The following is a 20,881-nucleotide window of genomic DNA, read 5'->3' as shown; positions in this document are numbered from 1 at the left end:
ATAATCTTCCTTTATTAAGGCTTGAAATGTCAAAAAAAATAAAAATAAAAATAAAATAAAATAAATCCAAGACATTTGTAGTTATAGTGGCTTTGACATCTATGCCTTTATCCTCTTTCCAACAGTACCTGTTGGAACACCCATGGAGACATGGCGGAGATGACCTCGATTACTGTGATGCTGTTGGGTTACATCTTTGTTTCCTGGGTGTGAGGTCCTACATTTTCCTTTTTGTAGCAGTAGGTGTCCCAGGGGAGCTCTTAGTTTCCAGGTGTTCACCACTCCATACGTGACCATAGACAACACAAGCACAGCCAGTAAAATGTATAGTTTGATGTAGACTTGCAATGTGGTGCTGTAACCAAAGGCAATAACAAATCCACACGATTCCCACAGACGGTAATTTGCAAAGGCAGCCTCCGTGTGTTTCTCAAATAAAACACCATAGAGTTCCTGAAATCAAGGAGATGAGCTTGTGAAGGTTAAATTTGAAACAAATATTTTCTGCAACAGGGATAAATAGGCCATGAGAGGGAAATAAAGAAATGTCAGAAGAAGGAAAATTGAGGCTTCGTCTTGGAACATTTTTTTACTCATATGAAATGTAATAAGAAGTGAAAGAGCAAAATGACAAAGTAGCAAAATCAGAGAAAAAGGGGAAAGAAAATGAGAGGAAGGAAGAAAGGATTGTGTGTTATTGAAGTGAGGTAGCAGGAAGTTTGTTTTTTCAAATGATAGCCAGAAAAGGGACAGTTGTAGACCAAGTCCTTAAATGCTTCATATTCCCTGGAAAGCTCCCACTGAGCTTGGTCAGCTGCACACCCACAGCTGGGATTCAGGCAGGATTTCTGGCCTCCAGCTCTGACTGGTCAGGCACCCAGGGAAGAGGAGAGGACTTGTTTTCCTCTGGATGCTGAGCTAGCATCAGTGGTGATAAAGAATCAAGCATTTCCACTGAGTCAGCTGTGGTGAGCAGGAAGGAATTGATGAACCTTGACTCCTTCTCATCCACTTCTGTATCTAAGAACACATATGTTTGGAATATGGACATTCAGCCAAAAGACAAAGAGTACAAAGTTCTCTAGAATTCTGGATAGGTTCAACTAACCTTTCAGCTTTGTTACCCTGGGGGAGACATCATCTGCATGTAAAAACTCACTGCTTCCTGATGGCTACAAGATGACATTAACTGATTGTTTCAATTTATATGTGATGGAAAAGTTGGATAAGTGCATTGTAAGAGGTACTTAGTTCATTAAACTGTCTGAATTTATTTGATAATCCTTCATAGTTTTACCTAATAAATGAGCAAGTACAAGTTGTTTCATGTAACAAGACTTTGCGAATATGTCCTGTGTTTTCTTCTGAAGCGGGATTTATGTATACATGGCAAACAGCAGATTATATATGGCATATGGCAAACAGCATGGCAAACGGCACATTAGTGGGAAGGGTTTAATATAGGACAGTTTCTAGTGCCATGACATTTCTACATGTAAAGGTTCTGGGTTTCAGCTGGCACCTCTTTTCCCTTCTTATGAAGCCTTCATTTTGGATCAAAGCAATGAGAGAATTGAGTGGGAAGCTATAGTCTGAAGTTCAACTGTGTGGAAGTGTCAACTTGGCAGGGAGGTTCTAGTTTCCTGGATGCATATAACAGCTATCAGCTAGCAGTTATCAAGGAGCACAAGTTTTTTCTTGAACTTAAACATTTGTCTGTATCACAAACACTGCTGAGGGCAGCATGGCATGAGTTGCCTGGCTGAAGCTGCGCTGGCTGAGTGCAGAGGCCACTAGGTCTGAATTCTTGCTGGCAGCCACAAGCCCCCATTTTCATGGAAATATCCATTCTGCTTGCCACTGCCTGCTTACCCACTCCTACAATCTCTTCCCTTTCTCTGGTACTGTTAGGCATGGATATGTAAGAGGACTGCTGGAAATAATTTGAATCAGGTTTATAAACTTTCCAGACTGATTCACATCCTTTCTAGAGGCACACATCAGGCTGGAGCTTTATTTTTCTGTGGTCTACCTGATAAGCTCTGCGCTGCACAGTTGTTTGTGCCCGCAGTGCAGTTATTGCCAGGAAGGTGATAATAGCAGCTGTGTTCAGTTTAGATAAGAGAGGGCACTACACACTCTGCAACGAAGCAGCTTCACTGGAAATAAATGAGTACTCACACGTACACAAACATATTAGGAAACCTTTACAAGATGAAGTGACTCATCTATTGTTTGCCTATATATCCTCTAGGGGAACTCCAGCATTAACTATCCACAGCAGGCCAAAGTAAACCATCTCTCATTACCATAAAATGCCTGAGGTATGCAGCACAACGCCTTTCTATGTATTCAGTGGTAATCTACTGAGACGGAAGGGGCATTCATGGGATCTTGCCTGAGGAAGCACCACAGATCTTAGTCCCTAATGCTATTTTAGAGGTCTTAGTCTCACCTCATAGCCTTTGGAGTCACAAATTTCTCATATGATGTTAATGCTGTTTGCCCTGTATAAAACTAATGGAGGGGTGAAGAGATTTTGTCCTAAATGGGCATGTCAAACTGCAGATCCTGTTCCGGGTTGCAGGCATAATGCAGTTCATGTCACTGCACAGTCTGCTGTCATCACTGTGACAGTGCAAACCTTGTGCACTTTTATTACTAGAAGCTGCAGATAAGCAAAAGAAACAGATACTGTACAAACATTAGAACATTTGTGTGTTATTTTTTCCCAGTTAGCAACAAATGTGAAATTATTGTAAGTATCCAGCAGGAATCTGGGAATGTAGATGACCTATCACAGTGCTGTAATAGGGGTCAGACTTGTCTCATCACTGCAGGGCTCACTAGCAATGAAGAGTCATCCACCATTTGTGCCTTGTCTGAGGGTTGGGAACTGCAGCCACCTCCCAGCCTTGGTCTCCGACACTGAGGTCCTCTGCACTATCACTTTTCCTAGTGAGGGCACCAGGTGCCCCTTCTTCAGGCATAAAGACCTTACTGAGGTGTCCTCAAGGGAGTGAAATGTCTGAGGGCAAGGCTTACTGGGAAGGTCCTGTATCACAGTGGAAGATTTAAAATCCTGTTTCTCAAGAGTGTTGGGAAGGAGATAGATGAACAGCCAGGAGACTGTGGGCAGAAGCAGCAGGAAATGAATGAACAGCTTTTCTTCAGAGAGGGTGGATTATCACTGATGCTCTCCTTTTGTGATCCTTGAATAATGAGAGCACTGATTTAAAACTGTGCCAAAGTCAAAGGCACAAGGCTGTGGGTTGAGATGAGAGAAGCTGAGAGGGTGTCACTTGATTCATGTACCAGCTCTGCTCCATGGAATATGACCTGGAGGCAACTGGAAGGACAAGGAAGAAGTCAGACTGGTCAGTTCTTTGTTTGCTACACACACTGGTGAAGGCGATTGCTGTAAGTGCCAGGCAAAGGGCTGTGGTGATTTCCCTCTGGCTCTGTAGGAGGAACATACTGATTTGTCCAGTGAGCAAAATCAAATCATCATCTACTGAATGCAACCAGAGGGAGGGAGGCCCAGACACACGTGCTGATGTGGGCCAAGCGAGCTAGTGTCTGTCACATGTGTATTCCTACAGTATCTGCCAAGTATGAATCTGAGGTGGAGGAAAATAATATGAATAAAGAATCAAAATATGGAGCAGGTGGGAGAGGAATTTAACTGTATCTTGCGGACACAGGCTATGGTGTTGGCTTAAAAAGACTGCGGACTGACAGACATTAGCAGGCTGTACTTCAAGACATCAGAGACTATGGCTCTTTCTTGCCCCCTCCAGCATTTTGTAGTCTTTCTTCAGTCTCTAGAAGAGCACTTCCTCTAGTTTTGGTGAGGGATGAATTTCAAGGATCCTTATGGAAATCAGTTTGTATCAGTTCAGTATCTAAGCTGTCGGTGTATAATAATTTCACTCAATTTGTGCCAAGGACACAAAGCGGAAGAACACAAAGATTATAAGGACAACTGCTATGCATCAGACAGGAAGGTCCAACCATAGCCTTCCAGTAACAGACTCCTAGGGTAAGAAATGAGGAAAGTACAGAGTGATCTTTCCCCTCTGATGGTCTTCTGACTCTGGCAATCAAAGGCAAAGGGGACTTTCTCGTGTTGGAGGTTTCCTCTGGATCACCAGGCTTAGTAACCCCCAAGAGCATTTTCCCTGAAATGATGTAATTCCCAGCCTAAAACTGTTTACGTTTTGGGACTTTTGTAAATCCTTTGTCAGTGAATACCATAGTTCAAGTATGTGATGTGTGAATAAAAGCGTTTCATTAATTTTTTATGAGGGCTGCTATGGGACAACTTAATTTGTTAACACTTACTCTTATTGAGTGAAATACTGAATAAACCATTTTTCTAACCACCTTTTTGATACTATTCATAATCTCACTGGTTGTTTTCCATACTTATCACTTGTCTGGGATGAAGCATTCTAATTTGTTAGTCTTCCTTCACATGGAAGTGTCTCAAGGCTCTGCTCCTTTTTATTGCCTTCTTGTACCTTATCACATTTGATTATGATTTTTAAATGGAACAAATCAGAACTGCATGAATGATGAGTTTACATGGTTGCATAATATTGCTCTCTGTGGTTTTCTCCCTTGGTTTTTGTCTAATAACTCCTAACAGCCAATTTGCTGCTTCTTTTGTTGCTGATCTTTGAGTTGATCCTTTTTTCAGTGCTCTCCTTTATTACAACAGACAAAATATATCATTTTTCAGAATTTTCTAATTTTCTGTGAAATACTTGCACAAATATTCCTCCAGAATATTTATTCTAAATATCTGCTATTATCTCCTGCAATGTTCTGCTCTTCATTTTGGTAAAAAAAAAAAAAAAAAAAAAAAAAAAAAAAGGTTTATTGAGTATTCTACTTTCTTATTCCTAACTTGTTCTTATTTCTTCAGGTCTCCAAAGAGCTAACATATTTCTTTCAGATGCTGTCTTAAACTCATCATAGTTATTATGCACGTTCTAAACCAGATTGTTTATAAATACAAATGTGAATTTTTATATCTCAGGAGAATTCATTTCATTGTCACCAGGACTTACCATTAGTTTGTGTCTGCCAAATGGCATCAGATATGCCCCAAAGAGCAGGGAATATGAAGAATACAACAAGCTGGTTAGGATGAGGTTTCCACAGCAGTAGTGCTATTATGCAGGCAGTGTTTGTAACTGTGGCTGTCAATTTAGAAAGAAAGAAGAGAAATAAAAATGTTAGTATAAACAGGACACATAGTAGTAGATGCACTTTAAAATTCTTCCCCCAACTAAAGCACAAAGTAATCTTAAAATCTTTCTGGTTCATAGAGATTTGTGCTGACTGGGTTGATATCACATGAAATACCAGACAATGTAATCCCTTTGCAGTCTTCAGTTTAATCATTCTGAGCAGTGTCCTAAACTGAGAGATCCTGGAAGCTGGTGTGGCTTATATCCCAGAGGAGGAGAACTGCCACTCGGCAGCAGAAGGGGCTGCTGAAAGCCCTACAATCGAATGCGAGGCATGTGGCAAGGAGAGGAAGCACTGGTCACCTCTCCTTAGGTAGCCCTTAAACACAGATTTTGTTTCAGGGCTAAAGGAGGCAATTAAGGATGTCTAGAGTGCTGCTGTCTTTCTGTCTTTCTGTTTAAAAGCAGTATGTAAATGAGTAACTGGCTCTTCTCTGTCACGGGCACACCTTTAGAGTCTGAATACAAGACTATTAAACAGAACTGAGAGGTAGAGGTCTTGCATTAGTAATGCTATTTTTGGGGGGGATTTTAATTTGCTGGCTTTTTTTTACATATAAAATTAGTTTTACAGAATGCAATGCATGTAGACACAATCACTGAATAGTGACAGTAATATAAAGGACACTAAATTTCTTCTTCCTTGCCCAGGTTTAAAATTCTGCTGGAGGTCTCTAATAATAGAGGTCTGTGTAATGGAAGTATCACTACACCTCAGCATAGCTACGTCCGTGGATACTAGGATGAGAAATTAAACATTTCTTGGTGTTCTCTGCCTCCATTACTTCCTGTAAGAGCATTCTCTGGAGAGGGAGAGGTTATTAAATATACAAATCTCTTCCCATGGCAATCTGAACATTGCTTGTTCCATATACAGGCGGTCAAGTTATTTTAGCCTGACACATTAGCATATGACCCTTTACTTTATTTTTTCACCCTTTAGAACAGCAGTGAAAAGGACACTAGGCCAACCTTTTAAATTTTTCCTAAAATTCCTAGATTGGTTATTGACAGTTCTTGGCTCACCACCCCCTGAGACTCAAACCAGCAGTGTATCTTACTAGATTCTCACTGCCTTTCACTCCGTAAAGGTGAGGAAGTTTCACCCCAATGGAGAAGTCCTTCTCAGGTACAGTGTAGACCTCAGTATCTGCATTGTAAGATTATTTATCACTGTTTGCATTAGAGCTATAAAGCATCAAAGCTGTAGGACGCTTTCTGAGTAGACAAAAGCAGGGTTAACTACACCAGCAAAGTGGTGTAAGGCAGTGACTTGAACACAGTGGTTGTCTGTGCTGCCTCTCTTCTCATGAGTTAAGTTTGCCCCCCAATTGACTTTGGTTTTAATTGAGAGCTGACAGGGAGCTCTCCTTTTGTAGTGCACACAAAAGGGGGAGCACTGGATTTGATATATTACATGAGGTGATCAGTCCTTCAAGTGACCTTTACATACCTAATGCAAAAAGGAGTTTTCTACCCGTGAACTGAGAGATCTTTCCAAAGAGCAGAGAGCAGAGGGAATTCACATCTGAAAAGCAGATCATCACGTAACCAACATAGTGTTCCCCAGGGCACAGGTCACATATGGTCTGCAAGAGAAGAGATGGTGGTGACACATTGGCTTCAGGGAAAATATGCAGCTAGGTTCAAGGGTCTTAGCCTGTGTATTTAGTAAATAGCCAGCACAGACAAGGTCAAAGGAGCACAGCTACGGAGTTTGCTGACAGGTCTCTGGAGTACTGACATAGCTGGCCTTCAGCAGTGATATTCCTAACCCAGTTCCCAGTCAGACCTATGCTATGCAAACAGAGCAGTAACAAGCTGGGGAAAACATTGGGGCACTGCTCACTGTGCAAATAAAACTCCTGGCAGTGGCACTAGCTTTCTGCCCTTCCCTTTGTAGCTCAAGATCTGAAGATCAACAATTGGTACTATGGTTATCACTGAGCACCTCCCAGGAAATGAAGAGGACCCTCACCTGCAAGAGCATGCAGCCACTGGATGTGGCCATGGAGTGCCCCTCTCAATTCTTTCAAACACAGCAGCAGGTGCACTCTTCCGTCTACTTATATGCAAGGTTTGAAAGCTTAGATTTCAAATAAGCAGCTCAGGAAGTTTGCCCCCTTTCTTTGGAGGCTTTGTCAACAAAATATGTGGAAAGCACACCTGCTACATGTCCAGTTTGGAGAGGAATTGGAGGAGCAGAGGAGGTTTTGATCACTTCAGTGTCAGGGTTTGGACCTGCTGCGCTAGCAACTGGTGAGGGCTTTCAGCCAGCAATGTTGAGGGCTTGCCCTCTTACTGTAAAGGGTCTTAAAATAAAATATGTGGTATGTGTGCTGACTTGCATTTACAGAAACTCTACGGAAACCAGAAGGAAGGAAGATACAAAAGCTTTGCAGACTTCTGGCTTTTCTCCCAGTTTGTTATTTACAACAAGCCGAAGAGTTTGAACATGTAGCTCTCTGCTGTGTCCTCCACTGATGACTTAAGCTCTCCCCTGTGCTCTTTTTAAGGCTGTTCCAAGGGACATGCTTACCGCTGGCCTATTGTGTTTGAAGATGTCACTCAGAGTTCATTCAAGTAGAAGTAAGGAGTAATTTAGCTAGCCACAAATCACCATTGAGAACATTTTCATTTAACAAGTAAATATAGATCAGATGTAACAGTAAGTCACAAAGGCACAAAAAAAACAATCAGACAGAAATAGATTTGCATTGTCATCCACACCTTTGTGTAGTCACCAGCAAGAAATCCCTGTTCAAACCACTGTACATTGTCAGAGGGATTAGAAGGCATTGTCTTTTATCTTTTAAGGTGCTGGAAAGTGTGCTAGGAACGTAGACCAAAAGGATGGTGTCTTTGTATTTCTTTCTCAGTCTCTGCTTGGTCAGATTGATCTGGTCCAGAAATATAACAATCAAGCAACACAGCTAGCACACCACTAGCTGCAAAACAAAACAAAAAGTTCATGAAAAAAAATGAGGAACGCTGGAAAGGATGGGAAATCGCTTGTTGCTGTTATTGTTCTGACTTAGTGCTTAGCTCTCTATATAGGATGTTTTGGCAGATTAATCTGATTCCGCTTCAGTGTAAAGGCCATTTCTGTGTAAACAAGGAGGCCTGATCTACATTTGCATCTTCAGCATACAGCTGTGCACTTCGCAAATCCCCTCTGCTTAGCTGTGACTCGCCTGTTGTGACAGCCGCCATGCCAGCTGCGACGGCCACCGAGGGTGATGGCTCACCCTTCCAGGGCAGGCCAGGGGTCATGGGGCTGGGGAGCTGGCCAGAAAGAGCTCCCTTTGGATCTATCAAAAAAGCTTTAATCAACACAAGTGAGGAATATTCACTTTCAGTGCCAAGGAACTCATGGTTGGGGGCAGATCTTCCTTCAACTACATGGAAAGAAAATAAAGCACTAGAGCAGAACCGCTGCTTTGGATCCCAGTACATGTAGCCCTTTATTTGGTCATCTATTTGGTCAGCACTGAGCAGAGCTTTTGAGTAAAAAATATGTGGGTGTTTTAAAGTTGACAGTGAACCACTGTGGGTGACTTGAAAAAGACACAAGTACAGCTTTGAAACCTATCATTTCCTAGCAGAAGCAGCATATAAAAGATTCATAGCATAGTTAATTAAAAAATGATTGTGTGTGTATGAGTCTACATTGTTGCTTGTGGAGTGAATCAATAGATTTTGTTCATGTTATCAGGAAGATAATTGTAGCTAATAATATACACGAAGCACACAGACTGACAACTGATTGCTTTATGACAGATACAAGGCATGACTGTGTTTCCTCTCTTACTGATGTAGCCTAGAAATCCATCCATACAAACAAGTGGAAGTTAGAGAATAAGAGGAGAAACCAAGCCTCTCTTCTCACCCATGTGGCTTGTTTAATGTCCTCCTATATGACTATATTTGTGCTACTTTCTGATGACTTTTACTGTCCAAATACATTAGCAGATTTATATTAAATTGCCTCAATTTCTAATTGTTTATTATTTCTCACCAATGTCTTCTAGAATGAAAATATATTCTCCAGCGTACTGTTTCTTCACTGTGGCTGGACTGCAAACCATTAAGAGGTGTATATTCTGCCAGGGTGTTCATTAGTGTCTATAGGCTTGATTGCAAGACTTAAATGGATGAGAGCAGGATGTGCCACATTTACAGAACAAATATTCTTACAAATATGTCAAATGAACCAAGAGTGATTACAGGAGATAAGTAACTGCATGGCTTAATAATGATTTGGTATGAACATAAATAGAAACATGCACAAAATAAACAACAGGAGACTTATCCATTATTGGCTCCACCCAACCTGGCAAAACATGTATTCAGCAACAAATAGGGAGATGTTTTAAAAATGTCTGTAAATGAAATATCTAGCTATATGGCTTCCCCTGAGGTAGGAAAAAGACATATCTTTTATTAAAAGCTTAAAAGAAAATGAAACCCACTGACGCAGGGGTCAGTAGACAGCAGGGTTGCTTCATTTGCATGAGCAAAGCCTAAGGGAGTGCTGTATATGTTAGTCGTCAAATTTAATTTGAACTTGCAAGCCAAACCTGCCTTTACAGAAGGCATCAGCTCCAGCACACTCTGTAAGGGAAATTGGGGGAATACTCTTTGCATTTTCTCACCGATAAGGAATGGAGGTTTGGGAAGAGAGAGGGCTTGTTGTGATGGACTCGTCTGGTGAGTGCTGGCTCTGGGTTGCATACACTCTGTATGGCATATGACAAATTCTATCCTCTGTCCCAGAATAGTGAGCATATATGTGTGGCAGAGACTGTGAAGATATTTTAACAGAGGTATGCTGACATATTGCCTTGCTAAGATACTTCCCCGTTATCTAGAGATGAACCTGTTCTGAGCAGAATGCATTTTGAACTTTCTTCGTTGCTACAAGATGTCACCTGAATGAATCCTTATATATCTATTTTTGTCATTCCAGTTTTGATGGCATCAACCTTCCCTGTCTTTGATTTCTTTCTAGCCTTATGCAAGGAAGGTCTATTGGAGCTGTCATTACTAAACGAGAGACATGCCAATTCGCCTAGCGCTGCTTTTTTAATCTTCGCCTTTCGCACCAAATGTATTATAAATTTCAAGCATCACAGGCTGAGAATGACTGAAGCTGTAAAATCTCAGCAGGGATCCAAAAACCTCCCCTCTAAATGACTGCATGTTCTGGGAGCCATGGTACGATCCCACCTCTAATTACAGTACAGTCCTATGGGGAACAGCATACTGGGCTTCAGCTTTACTCCAGGTGAAAAGCGCCTTGCTCCTTTAGGCAAAAATGATGTGGCACTGGCACACAGCATGTTGAAACTCTTCAGGAAGGAGTTGTTTACAGCTCTAACATATCGTACTTCTTTTAGCAAATTGGATTGAAGGAAGAATTTGGAAACTTAATCTGCAAAATGATGCTTGGATTCACAAATAGTGGGTTCCTCATCAGTGATATTTCATTAAAGATTGTGTGGATTACTTACCAGTGTAGATCCCTAGGCAGGGTGTATTTAAGGACTCAGAGGGTCCTGCTGATGCAGTGGTGTTAGTGGCCTCGCTCATGCAATCATGTGCTCCGCAGCACGCTAGGCTTTCTTCTGAGATTTTCCACTATTTCAGTAAGAATCAAAAAGAAAGGCAGGACAGAGGAAGACATTGAGATGAGTGACACTGGATATAAGGACATAATAAGAAGGGAATCCAGCACTTGGTGATTAGTCATGGTTTCAAATCCTCCCCAATTAGAGGGCATTTAACTTCAGAACCCAGCTTAACACACAAAAATTTGGTTTAATGGAACAAGTTGCTCAAAACAGAGCATTGAATTGGCAGTTACATGGAGATGTGGACTAAAGCCAGAGGCTTAAGTCTGAAATCCCATCTCAGATTGCAGCATTTAAAGTTCCAGTATGTATCAGTACCTTCTTAATCATAATGCACCACCGGAAAGGTCCCTCAGTTCACAATAGCATCGAATGGCTTGGACCTCAGCTCTTACAGCCAGAACACACTGTCCCTCTCCAGGTAATTTCTGCATACGTTATAGCAATGGAAACCACCTTGAGGACATCTTCCTGCTTTATTAATTCAAATTATGATCACCCGTTCATGCAATCTTCCAAGAATCCGGATTTCTTGGCTTTGTTACGGGCTTTATTACTATTTGAGAACATACTTGAAACCAGACCAGCTTGGCAGAGTTGGAGTAAGACCTTTGCTTTGTTTAATCACTTCAGCCTTGTGCTGGGCACGTGCCAAAGCGGCACACGTGTGCACACTCACACACCCCATGTGTCCCCGTCACACTGTGCCCACTTCCTCCAGGACCCTGTCTGTAAAGGCAAAATACTGACACCAAGCATCATCCCAAATAAGCTGTGCAGTGGGAATTGATGATTCAAAACCCATAATTTCAGTACTTTTGTTGCAGAATTTGTCACTGGCCCAAGCATAATAAAGGGCAATATGGTGTACCTTGGCTGGTTCCTTAAACAGGGGCCTGATCTGTAATTTTTCAGTTGAGTTACTGAGTAACTACTTTTTAGTGTGCTTTTCCCCATTGCTTCCAATCAGTGCTGCTGCGATGCGAAGCAGCTGTTCACCAGTTTCATAAACAGCTTTAGATTCAATACCAGATTAAGCTTAATAACATAAAGAAAATAATTACTTTATTATTGCCAATGGCTACTTCTGCGTGGTTTTGGACAAAACAGATCCTCAGACAAGTTATGATATGGAAAAAGTGACTCACAGTAGTAAATCATAGAAAGAGCATAAACCAAGTTTTTTATCTGTTCATCTATCATCTGAAAATGCACATGTAATTAGGGGTATAGAAGGTGCCAGGCAGGATATGCTCTATTCTTTTGAAATAAGGCTATAATAATCGATGAATGAGAGACAATGACTCTTGCAACTTACATTGATGTAGCATGGCATCACAAAGCAGCTTGCTTGCTGAGTCTAGATGCAGTGATGCAGGCAATATGTCAATGCATTCTGATTCTGCAGGTGCTACTGTATCTTTCTTACTGCTCCATGAATTTTAAGCACATGTGAAGTGGCAGTATAGGTATGTGCCTTTGCTACACTGTTAGAGGGAGGGCAAAGAACTGAGTGCCTGGAGACCCTTACCCCAGCCAGCAGTGTCCCTCTAGGTTAAAGCCTAGTCCTGCTGACAAGCATGGTTGGGAAGTATAACTTGTAGCATGGCTGCTTGTCACTGAGATGTGCTGATCATTGCACACCTCTCAGGAGCACAGCCTTCCCTGAAATCCCATGTAGCTGACAAAAAGTAAGTAAAAGTTAAGAGTTTCTTTGGACTTAAGGAACATCCCCCGCATGTAAAACTAGGAGGGGATTTACAAGACAGACAGCGTTTTAATCCTCTTATTAACATCATTTAACGTGACGTGTACTGTGAGACAACAAAGAGTAAAATGTTTTTGCAGACCCCACAGCTGCACCAAATCCTCCTGGCCTGCAAATGAAATCAGAGCATATGGTCCCTCCTGAGATATCGTGTGGCTCAGTAATCAGGTCAGCAAGGCTCTGTTCAAAGTGATAAAGTCCTTCAGCATTCTGCTTTGATGGTGTTTGGGTTTAAAGGAAGCCTGATTCTCCACAGGTGTCACAACTACCTTGCCCATATAGCCAAGGATTCAAAGATTAAATCCTGATGCCAACTCCCTGACAACTTAACCTAATCCCTATGTGAATCCCCCCAGAGGACGTACAGTTTAACTGAGCCAGGGAAGAGAGGTAACTTCTTGCTTTTCATAGTAGCAGTGAATATGGAAAGCTTCTTCCATGTCCATCCTGTTCTGACTTTGACAGAATAGGGAAAGCCTGGGAGACTGCAATAATTATAATATACCATAGCACTTTGAATCTCTAAGGTGGTGTCCAAGTATTAATTTATCTTCACAAACTGCCATAGTTAAAAGCTGATGCCAATTACAAGCTTGGAAATGAGGGCAGTGCGTTGAGTGATTTCTTCAAGCTACATCAACATCTGCTGCCTGAACCTGAAACATGCTGGAGGAGCCCTGGCATGCAAACTCATGCCATAGCTACTTCTGTTTCTTCTTGACATTTCTGAAAAGCACTAATTTTCAGTAAAGCATCAACATCAGCTTGACTAACCGTGAATGTTTAGCAGCAAATTAATTCAATACTACAAGCTTTGCGAAAGGCAGCTCCAGTGCCTTTTGTTTTAAATCCACTTTAAATAGAAGTTAGATCCGAAAGACTGTCCCTGCCAGCAGCCGATCTGTGCTTTACAAGACAGGGGTGGAATTCAAAAGGAACTCAATAGACATCTATTTTAGTGATCTAGTTGTCTGAACTCTGTTTATAGCTGATGAAGAGCTGATAGAAAATAGGCGATTTCAGAGAGCAATTTAGCCAATCATACTTCAGACATCCTGCCTTCAGATGAGATAATTCGTATCTGAAGTGTTTGTTTTCACTGCCTAGGATGAGAAATTGAGGGTCAGTAGTTCAACTACAGAACTCTACCTTTAGCTATCTAAAAGTAGCTGATGGATATAGTAGAAAGAATTGCCAACATTTTAAATTATTTTACCTTTGTTGGAAGCCTGGCTAAATATCAGGGATGAGATAAGATTTCCCCAGATTCCAGAAGACTGAAATATCAGAAAGAAGACCCCAAAGTATTGGTTGATAATGTCTTTCTCCCATTTTTTCCTGCTTTCTCAGCGTATGAATTGCCCGCAATGGTGAGGTAAGTGCATTTGGCAGACCAGAGTGGTGCTCCTCCTAAGCCCAGGATCACAGAGGTAGGGATTAATGTGTACCTGCCAAAGAACACTTTATTTAGTGTGGTTATCATCCATTATCACCCAAATCATTTGCCCAAAGTTCCAGAGGCAAAAATAGACACCAAAGAAATAGATTTATCCTGTGTGTGATTCAACAAATCAATGATGTGAAACCAAGAAAGGGTCAGCTTTCTGATCTTAGGATCTGAACACTCCCAGCTGTGTCCAGGGGCTAGGTCTAGGCTAGGCTGGCTAGGTATGTGTGTGCCCTATCCTGTTGTAATTGGGAATTATATTGCACTTGCCCCTCAGATGATGGATTGCAACATCTTTTCTTTGCAGATTTCCATCCCTCTCACCAGAGAGCAGAAACAAATTGCTCATCCACCTCCGAGAGGGCGAGGCAGGAACATGCATCCTCATGTGGTCCTCTGCTCACAGAGACACTGACTAGAAAACAGCTTTCCCTTTGATACTTCCAAAAATAGTTCAAACAGTCATTTGGATTTTCAATTAACTTTTTTTTTTTTTTTTTTCCTTTCGAAGGGAAATCTCTGCTACATATATGAGCTTAGAGAAGCAGCATCAGGTGGATACATGGATGCATTCATTCTGGCTTTTTCGCAGCTTCTCACTTCTGCTCCAGCTGCTACTGGATTTATTTATCCCTACTCCTTGTAGACAATACCTTTGGCAATTTAATTTTTAAATCCACAACTTGGAGCTAGGGTAGGGGTTGAGAAGAAAGAGAGTTTTGCCCTAACTGTTATCTAGTCCAGAGACAATAGAGAGGGTTCAAGTACTTAAATTAAGCACTCATTACCAGCTAGCATAGAAGTTCCCCAAGGAGAAGGCAATGTAGCAGCACATAGAGCCTGCGATGGTCCCACTTGCAGCCCAGCTTCTTGATGAGGATTGGAGGCAGAAACCATGGATGAGATGATAAGAGCAGCATAGAGAACACTTAGGGAAGCAAACGCCCAGGCCTTCCTCTGAGTTTGAGACTGCTCTGTGAGGACAAAAACAGGCGGGTGAGACAGATTTTACAGCAGGTGTATGCTGCTATGGTGTACAGAGTGGTGGCTTCAGGCAGAAATAGTAATATCCAGCCCTAGCTTCCCCCAGTCTCCAACTCGTTTCCCCAGAGCATTTTGCTTGTGCATTGATGCTTATTTCTCACAGTGATAGCCCTTTTATGAATATACAGTACTGAACCACATGAGGATTGCTCAGATCCAAAGCATTGGTCAGTACAATCTTGGATTATTTAAACGTAAATTGTTTGAGTTTCTTGTTGAAAGCAACCTAAATGAAGGATAATCTCTTTTTGTTTTTGTCCTTCTCTCTTTGCCCCAAGCAAGAATATACTTAGCTCTGTATTGCAAGGGCTGACTTGGCAACAGTGAAAGATTCTTTACTTCGAACTGCAGGTCCAATACTGTCTAAATTCTTCAGGCCATACAGGACAGGGAGGTGAGGAGGGATTTCCTCTGTTGAGCAGTGTCAGTGTGTTTGGGGACTGGAATAGTTGCTTTGTCAACAGGCAAAGCGACTCCCTGATCACAGAGCTTTCATTTTGAACATATCAAGTATCTGCTTTTGTCAGCTACGACTTCCCAAAAATTAGGAGCCAGGCTTTCAAAATCATATGGTTAGCTTAGTTGTTAGAGGGTTTGTTTTTATTTTTGGGAGGGAGAAATAATTGAAATAAATGGTGCTTGATTTCAGCACCTCTCCCACAAGGCTACAATAAAATAAAGTAACCTTCTTTTGATTGTGTCTCAACAAGTTGTCTTTAACTTCCAAGATAAAAAGTAGGGGGAAGAGAGCTACTTTGTAAGTCAGCACCACTCCGTGCTGCAGGTGAGGGAACATCCATGTTGCAGCACTTCACCTGAACAACATGGCTTCAGATGGTGGGGCTGACTTGTGATGTCTTGGATTTACCATTGCCCCTCTCATTAGTCTGCCTGGCTCGTAACATCTCCATCCGTTTGGGACTGTTTTTGCAGATCTTCCCCGAGCTCGGAATTTGAGTCTTAGCAAATATAAACTGATCTCGGAGAGAAGAGGCAGGTGTGCAGAGCTAGGGGGGACCTCTCCTGAAATGAGCTGTGCTCCTTGTTACTGAAAACTGTATTATATTACACAAAAAAAAGAAGCCTGAATAAACATATCAAACTCCACCTTTAAAGCATAGAGATTCCTACACTGGTTGGAAAATCCTTCAAGAACCCAATTGCTCAGGGATATCTTTTAAGATCCTGCCTAACCTTGGTCATGGATGGCTTATATCTGTTCGTTTATCATTAGACCAGCAGTCTGGAAAACTTCTTGCATTTATCTAACCTGAAGTATTCATAGAAAGCAATGGTATCCCCTCCACCATTTTATTTTTCTTTACTATGCTAAACAAGCCAGCTCTGAGGTACGCTATGCTGAGTGTTCAAGACATTTACAAACTCCTGTACTATGTTTTAGGATGTTAATGTCAGTACAAGCTGTGGCTGCCTTTGATATAATTTTTTTATTACAGTGTTTACATTCATGAAACTATATTATTTTATGTTCACTTTATTTATAAGGTGGGAATATATTTTTATTATTAACATTGCTGTATTATAATAATATTGAAATTATAGCAATTTAGAAGTATTCAGAAGAAACCCTTTCCAGAAAAGGAATTTGTTTTTAATTTTTCAATATCTTCTGTGAAATATCTCAGAGAAATTTAGTTTTCATTCAACAGCTTATATGGATTCAAACAAAGTACTCTGATGCAACTATTCAATCTATTTGAGAAGTATTAAAATCATCTATTTAGCAGATGTTATGGAACTGGGTGAGGGATACTAACCTGTGCCAAGCTGATGTCCTACCCTATGTAATTTAGGAAAAAAATAAGTGCATACCTTCCTTGCAGAAGCCATGGAAGCCATGGACTGAGGGATTTCACACCACCAGCTGAGCTGATGCACTTCCAGGCCAGCTGTCCTGCCAGCTTGTGGGAGATGCTCCACTTACCTGCAGACTCTGGAGCCCTCCATAAGCAGTGAAAAGAAGTAAAAATCCAAAAGAAATGACCAAAACGTTCTTAAGATTCCTTTCCATGTTGATTCAAGCAAGACAAGGGTCTCCCAGATCACAGAATTGATCCAATTATTCCAGGGGATGCTTTGAGATGGAGGAAAACAGATTATGTTTTGTTGGAAAAGATCACTTCTCACTGCATTTGTGAAGGAAAGAGTTGTTAATTATTTGAGGATCAGCCAATGAACTTTACTTTTTCCGATACTGAAAACTCTTCATGGAGCTGTTACTCATTCACCTGTTGTGCTTGTGAGGCAATAAGGAGTGTTCCCAAGGGACATCTATCAGGTTTTATTAGATTCCCGTTTGATACTCAGGTATATAAGTCATTTGTAATACTCAGACTGATTTTAATATTGCAGCCATACATGATATATATATCTCTCCCTTATCACTAGCATGGGAGAAAAAAAAATTGCAAGCAGTTAAATGCCTGTCTGGCATAATGATACACCAATCCATAAAGGGCAAAGATTAAAAGATCATACAGAAATCTATATTAGACCTATTGCTTAACTAAGGTTACAAAAGAGTACTAGGAAATGAGATTGTTTGTGTTAAAGTCTCATCTGCATACAGCAGCTCCATAGCTGTGCAGTGTATCAAAACACATTGCTAGCTGTCTGGCAAATGGCAGCTCCTTCATCTACAGGGGAACCACATCAAATGGCTTTGACGTTTTAAGTTTACCAAGTTGTAGTAATGAAAATCTTTTTTTTCTCATCTTTCCCATCAATAAGAAGAAACATGGACCTAGCAAATAAATTAAAAAGCCATTTACTTTGCCCATCTCTGGCACCTGGAAAAAAGTATCAGTTTGGAAACGCATTTTACCTTCCCAGTGCTGCCTGGCTCAAGGGGCAAGAAGTCCCCCCATCTTCTGCTGTGTCCTGCTGTGTTTGCCCCTGTTTTTCCCTATTCTCCCTGTTTTCTATTTGTTAGTGACACACTGGATATTCTGGCCATTTTTTGGATACTCCCTTTCTGAACACAACAGGTTCCCCTGCCCCTAAGCCAGGCAGGGTGAGTAGACCCCCCTCCAAATGCTTCCTGCAGCCTTAGCAGGGGAGGGATTTGAACCAAGAAGCAAAATGGTATCCAAGACCCATGCCACACCATGAACATGTTCAAGCGGAGGTTGTAGGGACCTGGGTCCACAGTGTCTAGTGAGAATACACAGTTTAACTGGCTTGGTCTAAATCCCACTAGATGGCACAATTTTGCTTCCCCAGAGGGACACTCGAGGGTGAGGGGAGGAAGTTGTAATGCATTAATTCATTTAATACATTAAAGAGGTCACAGCTAGTTTCTCCTTTGGAGAAAATTCCAGTATTTGCCTTTTCATTTTCTTCTTTTGTCTTATAATCTTCTGGAATGAAATAATGCAGAAAACATAATCTTTTAATTCCCTTTTGTTAATGGTACTTCTACATTGCAAGTCTAGAAAGTGAAATACTGGCTTTTTATTTTACAGACGGCCATGCTCAGCATGCAAACAGTTTCAATTCGATCACAATGTGAGTCCAATGTGAGTTTTGCAGTGGTTTTAATCCTCTACAAAGCTTATAACCAAACTGGTGCTACTTTGGCCTCCTGGTTTCCATCTTTTTAGGTTTATGGACCCCAGCAATCTCCCAGACCAGATCCCTGCATAATAAATTTACACCCGATGATAACATGTTTTTTTGTTTCTTTTTTGGATACCTTAGAAATACTATGCAAAATTCTAGGGAGCTGAGGTCACATTCCCTGAAAAAGTGAATGAGCAAATGCACAAACAACAGTTGTCCTAAGCTAAAGCATAGTTATCACCTGCTCCTGCAGATACAAGAACCAAGGATAGTGCAAAGTACACTCAGTTCTAAAAGCCTTTATTTTCACTGCTCTTTCTTGACATTAGCAATAATGACAGCACAGCTTTAAAAAAAATAAAAAAATAACTTGACACTATTTTTAAAATGCAATGTGGATAGATTATTCGATCAGCATTTCTGTTCTGGAGGAATTCTGAACTCCTGAGCTTATGGGGGATGGTGGGTTTGGGTTTTATTTTTCCCCTTTCAACTGATCAAAGACGTTTATTCCTGTTCCATCTCCCTTGCCCAGAGCTTTGGGTTAGCCAGCTGCCTGCTCCTGAGCCTCTCCCTAGGAATGCAGTCTCTACCACAGAAATCTGATAAGGCTGAGGAGCTCTTCTTAGGTACCAGGCAGCAGTGTCTCCAGCAGGCCTGCTGTGCATCACCCTTGACACCTCTTTCATTCTTTCTGTCAGTCTAACCAAGATTAAGTGAGCCTCGGGAGCTGTGTGCTGCACTTTGGGTTTAGCTTTCGCATGGCAGACTGCAGTCACCAAACTGAAACGTCCCACAGAGCACGATCACAAACACAGAGATAGAAGAGGCTAGTTAAATTCATGGCTCTGTCCCACAGCCCATCGTGTTTATTTTCCTGTGTTTATTTTCTCAGTGTAGATGAGGGCAGGCTTTGCTTAAAAGATCATATCAGCAGAAGGTAATCTTTATGTTGGTTTTGTCTTTTTTGTAATTTATAAATATTTTCATTTTTACCTTCATAATTATTTTTTCATTTCCCTATTTCATCTTTCCTGGTTAGATATATCGTTGAAGCAATTAATTTAATGACAACAACAACCCCAAACCCAGAATACTCACCGTAGGAATCTCTGCCTTTGGAGGCTGTTAATTGATTAGCTCCTAGTCCCTTGAGTCTACCTGTGGAAAGGATGAATATTTTTTATGCTGCCTGGACAATGGTTTGGCCACCCCTGCAACATCTTGCAAATGTTGCAAGAGCTGCTCTCAGCTGGACATAATTGGCACTGGTCTCCAAGGAGCTGGTACCGAGGACAAGTACTTGCCCGTGGCTGTCTCCAAACACAAGGGTGGGGAGAGGAGTGAGGGGAGACAGCCTGCATATTCCCTCCTGGAGAAAGGAAGCTGATTCCTGCCTTTTTTCCAAAGTGAAGGCATTGCAGATGTGTTGGAGGGGAACACTAGGACAGAGCCTGTTGTCTCGAGCTGTAGCATTACAGCAAAGCCCTTAGTATATTGGCTTGTGCTGGGTGGCACAGCCAGCAGAATGCATGGTCTTACTTGGCAGGTTGCAGAGAGCTACCTGGATAACATTCCCAGCAGGCTGAACCCATGCTGCTGCTGTTTAATCCAGTCTGGTAGACACAAGAGCTTCTCTACCTAGAAACTTCTGTGGGGCAGTCAGGTCCTTCCTTTGACTAAGCTACCGCCATCCCAAACACTCACCTGAGGCTGTCAGGCAGAGGACAGTCTTCGTGAACTGTAGCAGTGTGAGTGTCTTGATGAAAGAAATTACTCCTCCAGAGAGTGGGGTACCTGTGAATCATAAGGCCGACGCATGGGGCAACGTAAAGTGATCCAGGTAGGAGAAATCTTTCACAGTTTGCAGCTGGTGTAGGAGAACATTGCTGATTCCTAGGAGATGCCCATGGAAGTCTAATTGCAGCAACCAGTCCTTTTTCCAAAACCCTGCTCTCCCAGGAATGAGCCTGTCCTGAAATGCCTGCGGTCTTCCCACCCACCAGACCAATGTCCCAAGTTCTCCATTCAGATGAAAAGGGGCTGATTAAAATTCAGGGCTGCTTGGCCCAGGCTGCCTGCACAGTGTTTCCTTTTTTGCTGTGAAAGGCTAGCCATGTTGCTCTGTTCTCCCCTCCTCCTTCACCTC

General features: G+C 41.7%; 1 protein-coding gene across 1 annotated transcript; it reads right to left on the bottom strand.

Annotated features, from left to right (window-relative positions):
• Positions 1-96: 96 nt before the first annotated feature.
• UNC93A (unc-93 homolog A) lies at positions 97-20,677 on the bottom strand. The gene is given in 15 exon segments (XM_032185231.1): positions 97-451; positions 5,075-5,207; positions 6,712-6,822; positions 6,825-6,847; positions 7,989-8,101; positions 8,103-8,206; positions 10,772-10,885; positions 13,876-13,984; positions 13,987-14,107; positions 14,895-14,959; positions 14,961-14,999; positions 15,001-15,078; positions 17,096-17,245; positions 19,834-19,893; positions 20,440-20,677. Coding segments are annotated over 13 exon segments (1,449 nt in total). The 5' UTR covers positions 17,183-17,245; positions 19,834-19,893; positions 20,440-20,677; the 3' UTR covers positions 97-99.
• Between the last annotated feature and the right edge of the window lie 204 nt (positions 20,678-20,881).

This window comes from Aythya fuligula, chromosome 3 (assembly GCF_009819795.1).
Source record: "Aythya fuligula isolate bAytFul2 chromosome 3, bAytFul2.pri, whole genome shotgun sequence".
Classification (NCBI taxonomy): domain Eukaryota; kingdom Metazoa; phylum Chordata; class Aves; order Anseriformes; family Anatidae; genus Aythya; species Aythya fuligula.
This window is presented reverse-complemented; position numbering and strand designations above follow the sequence as displayed.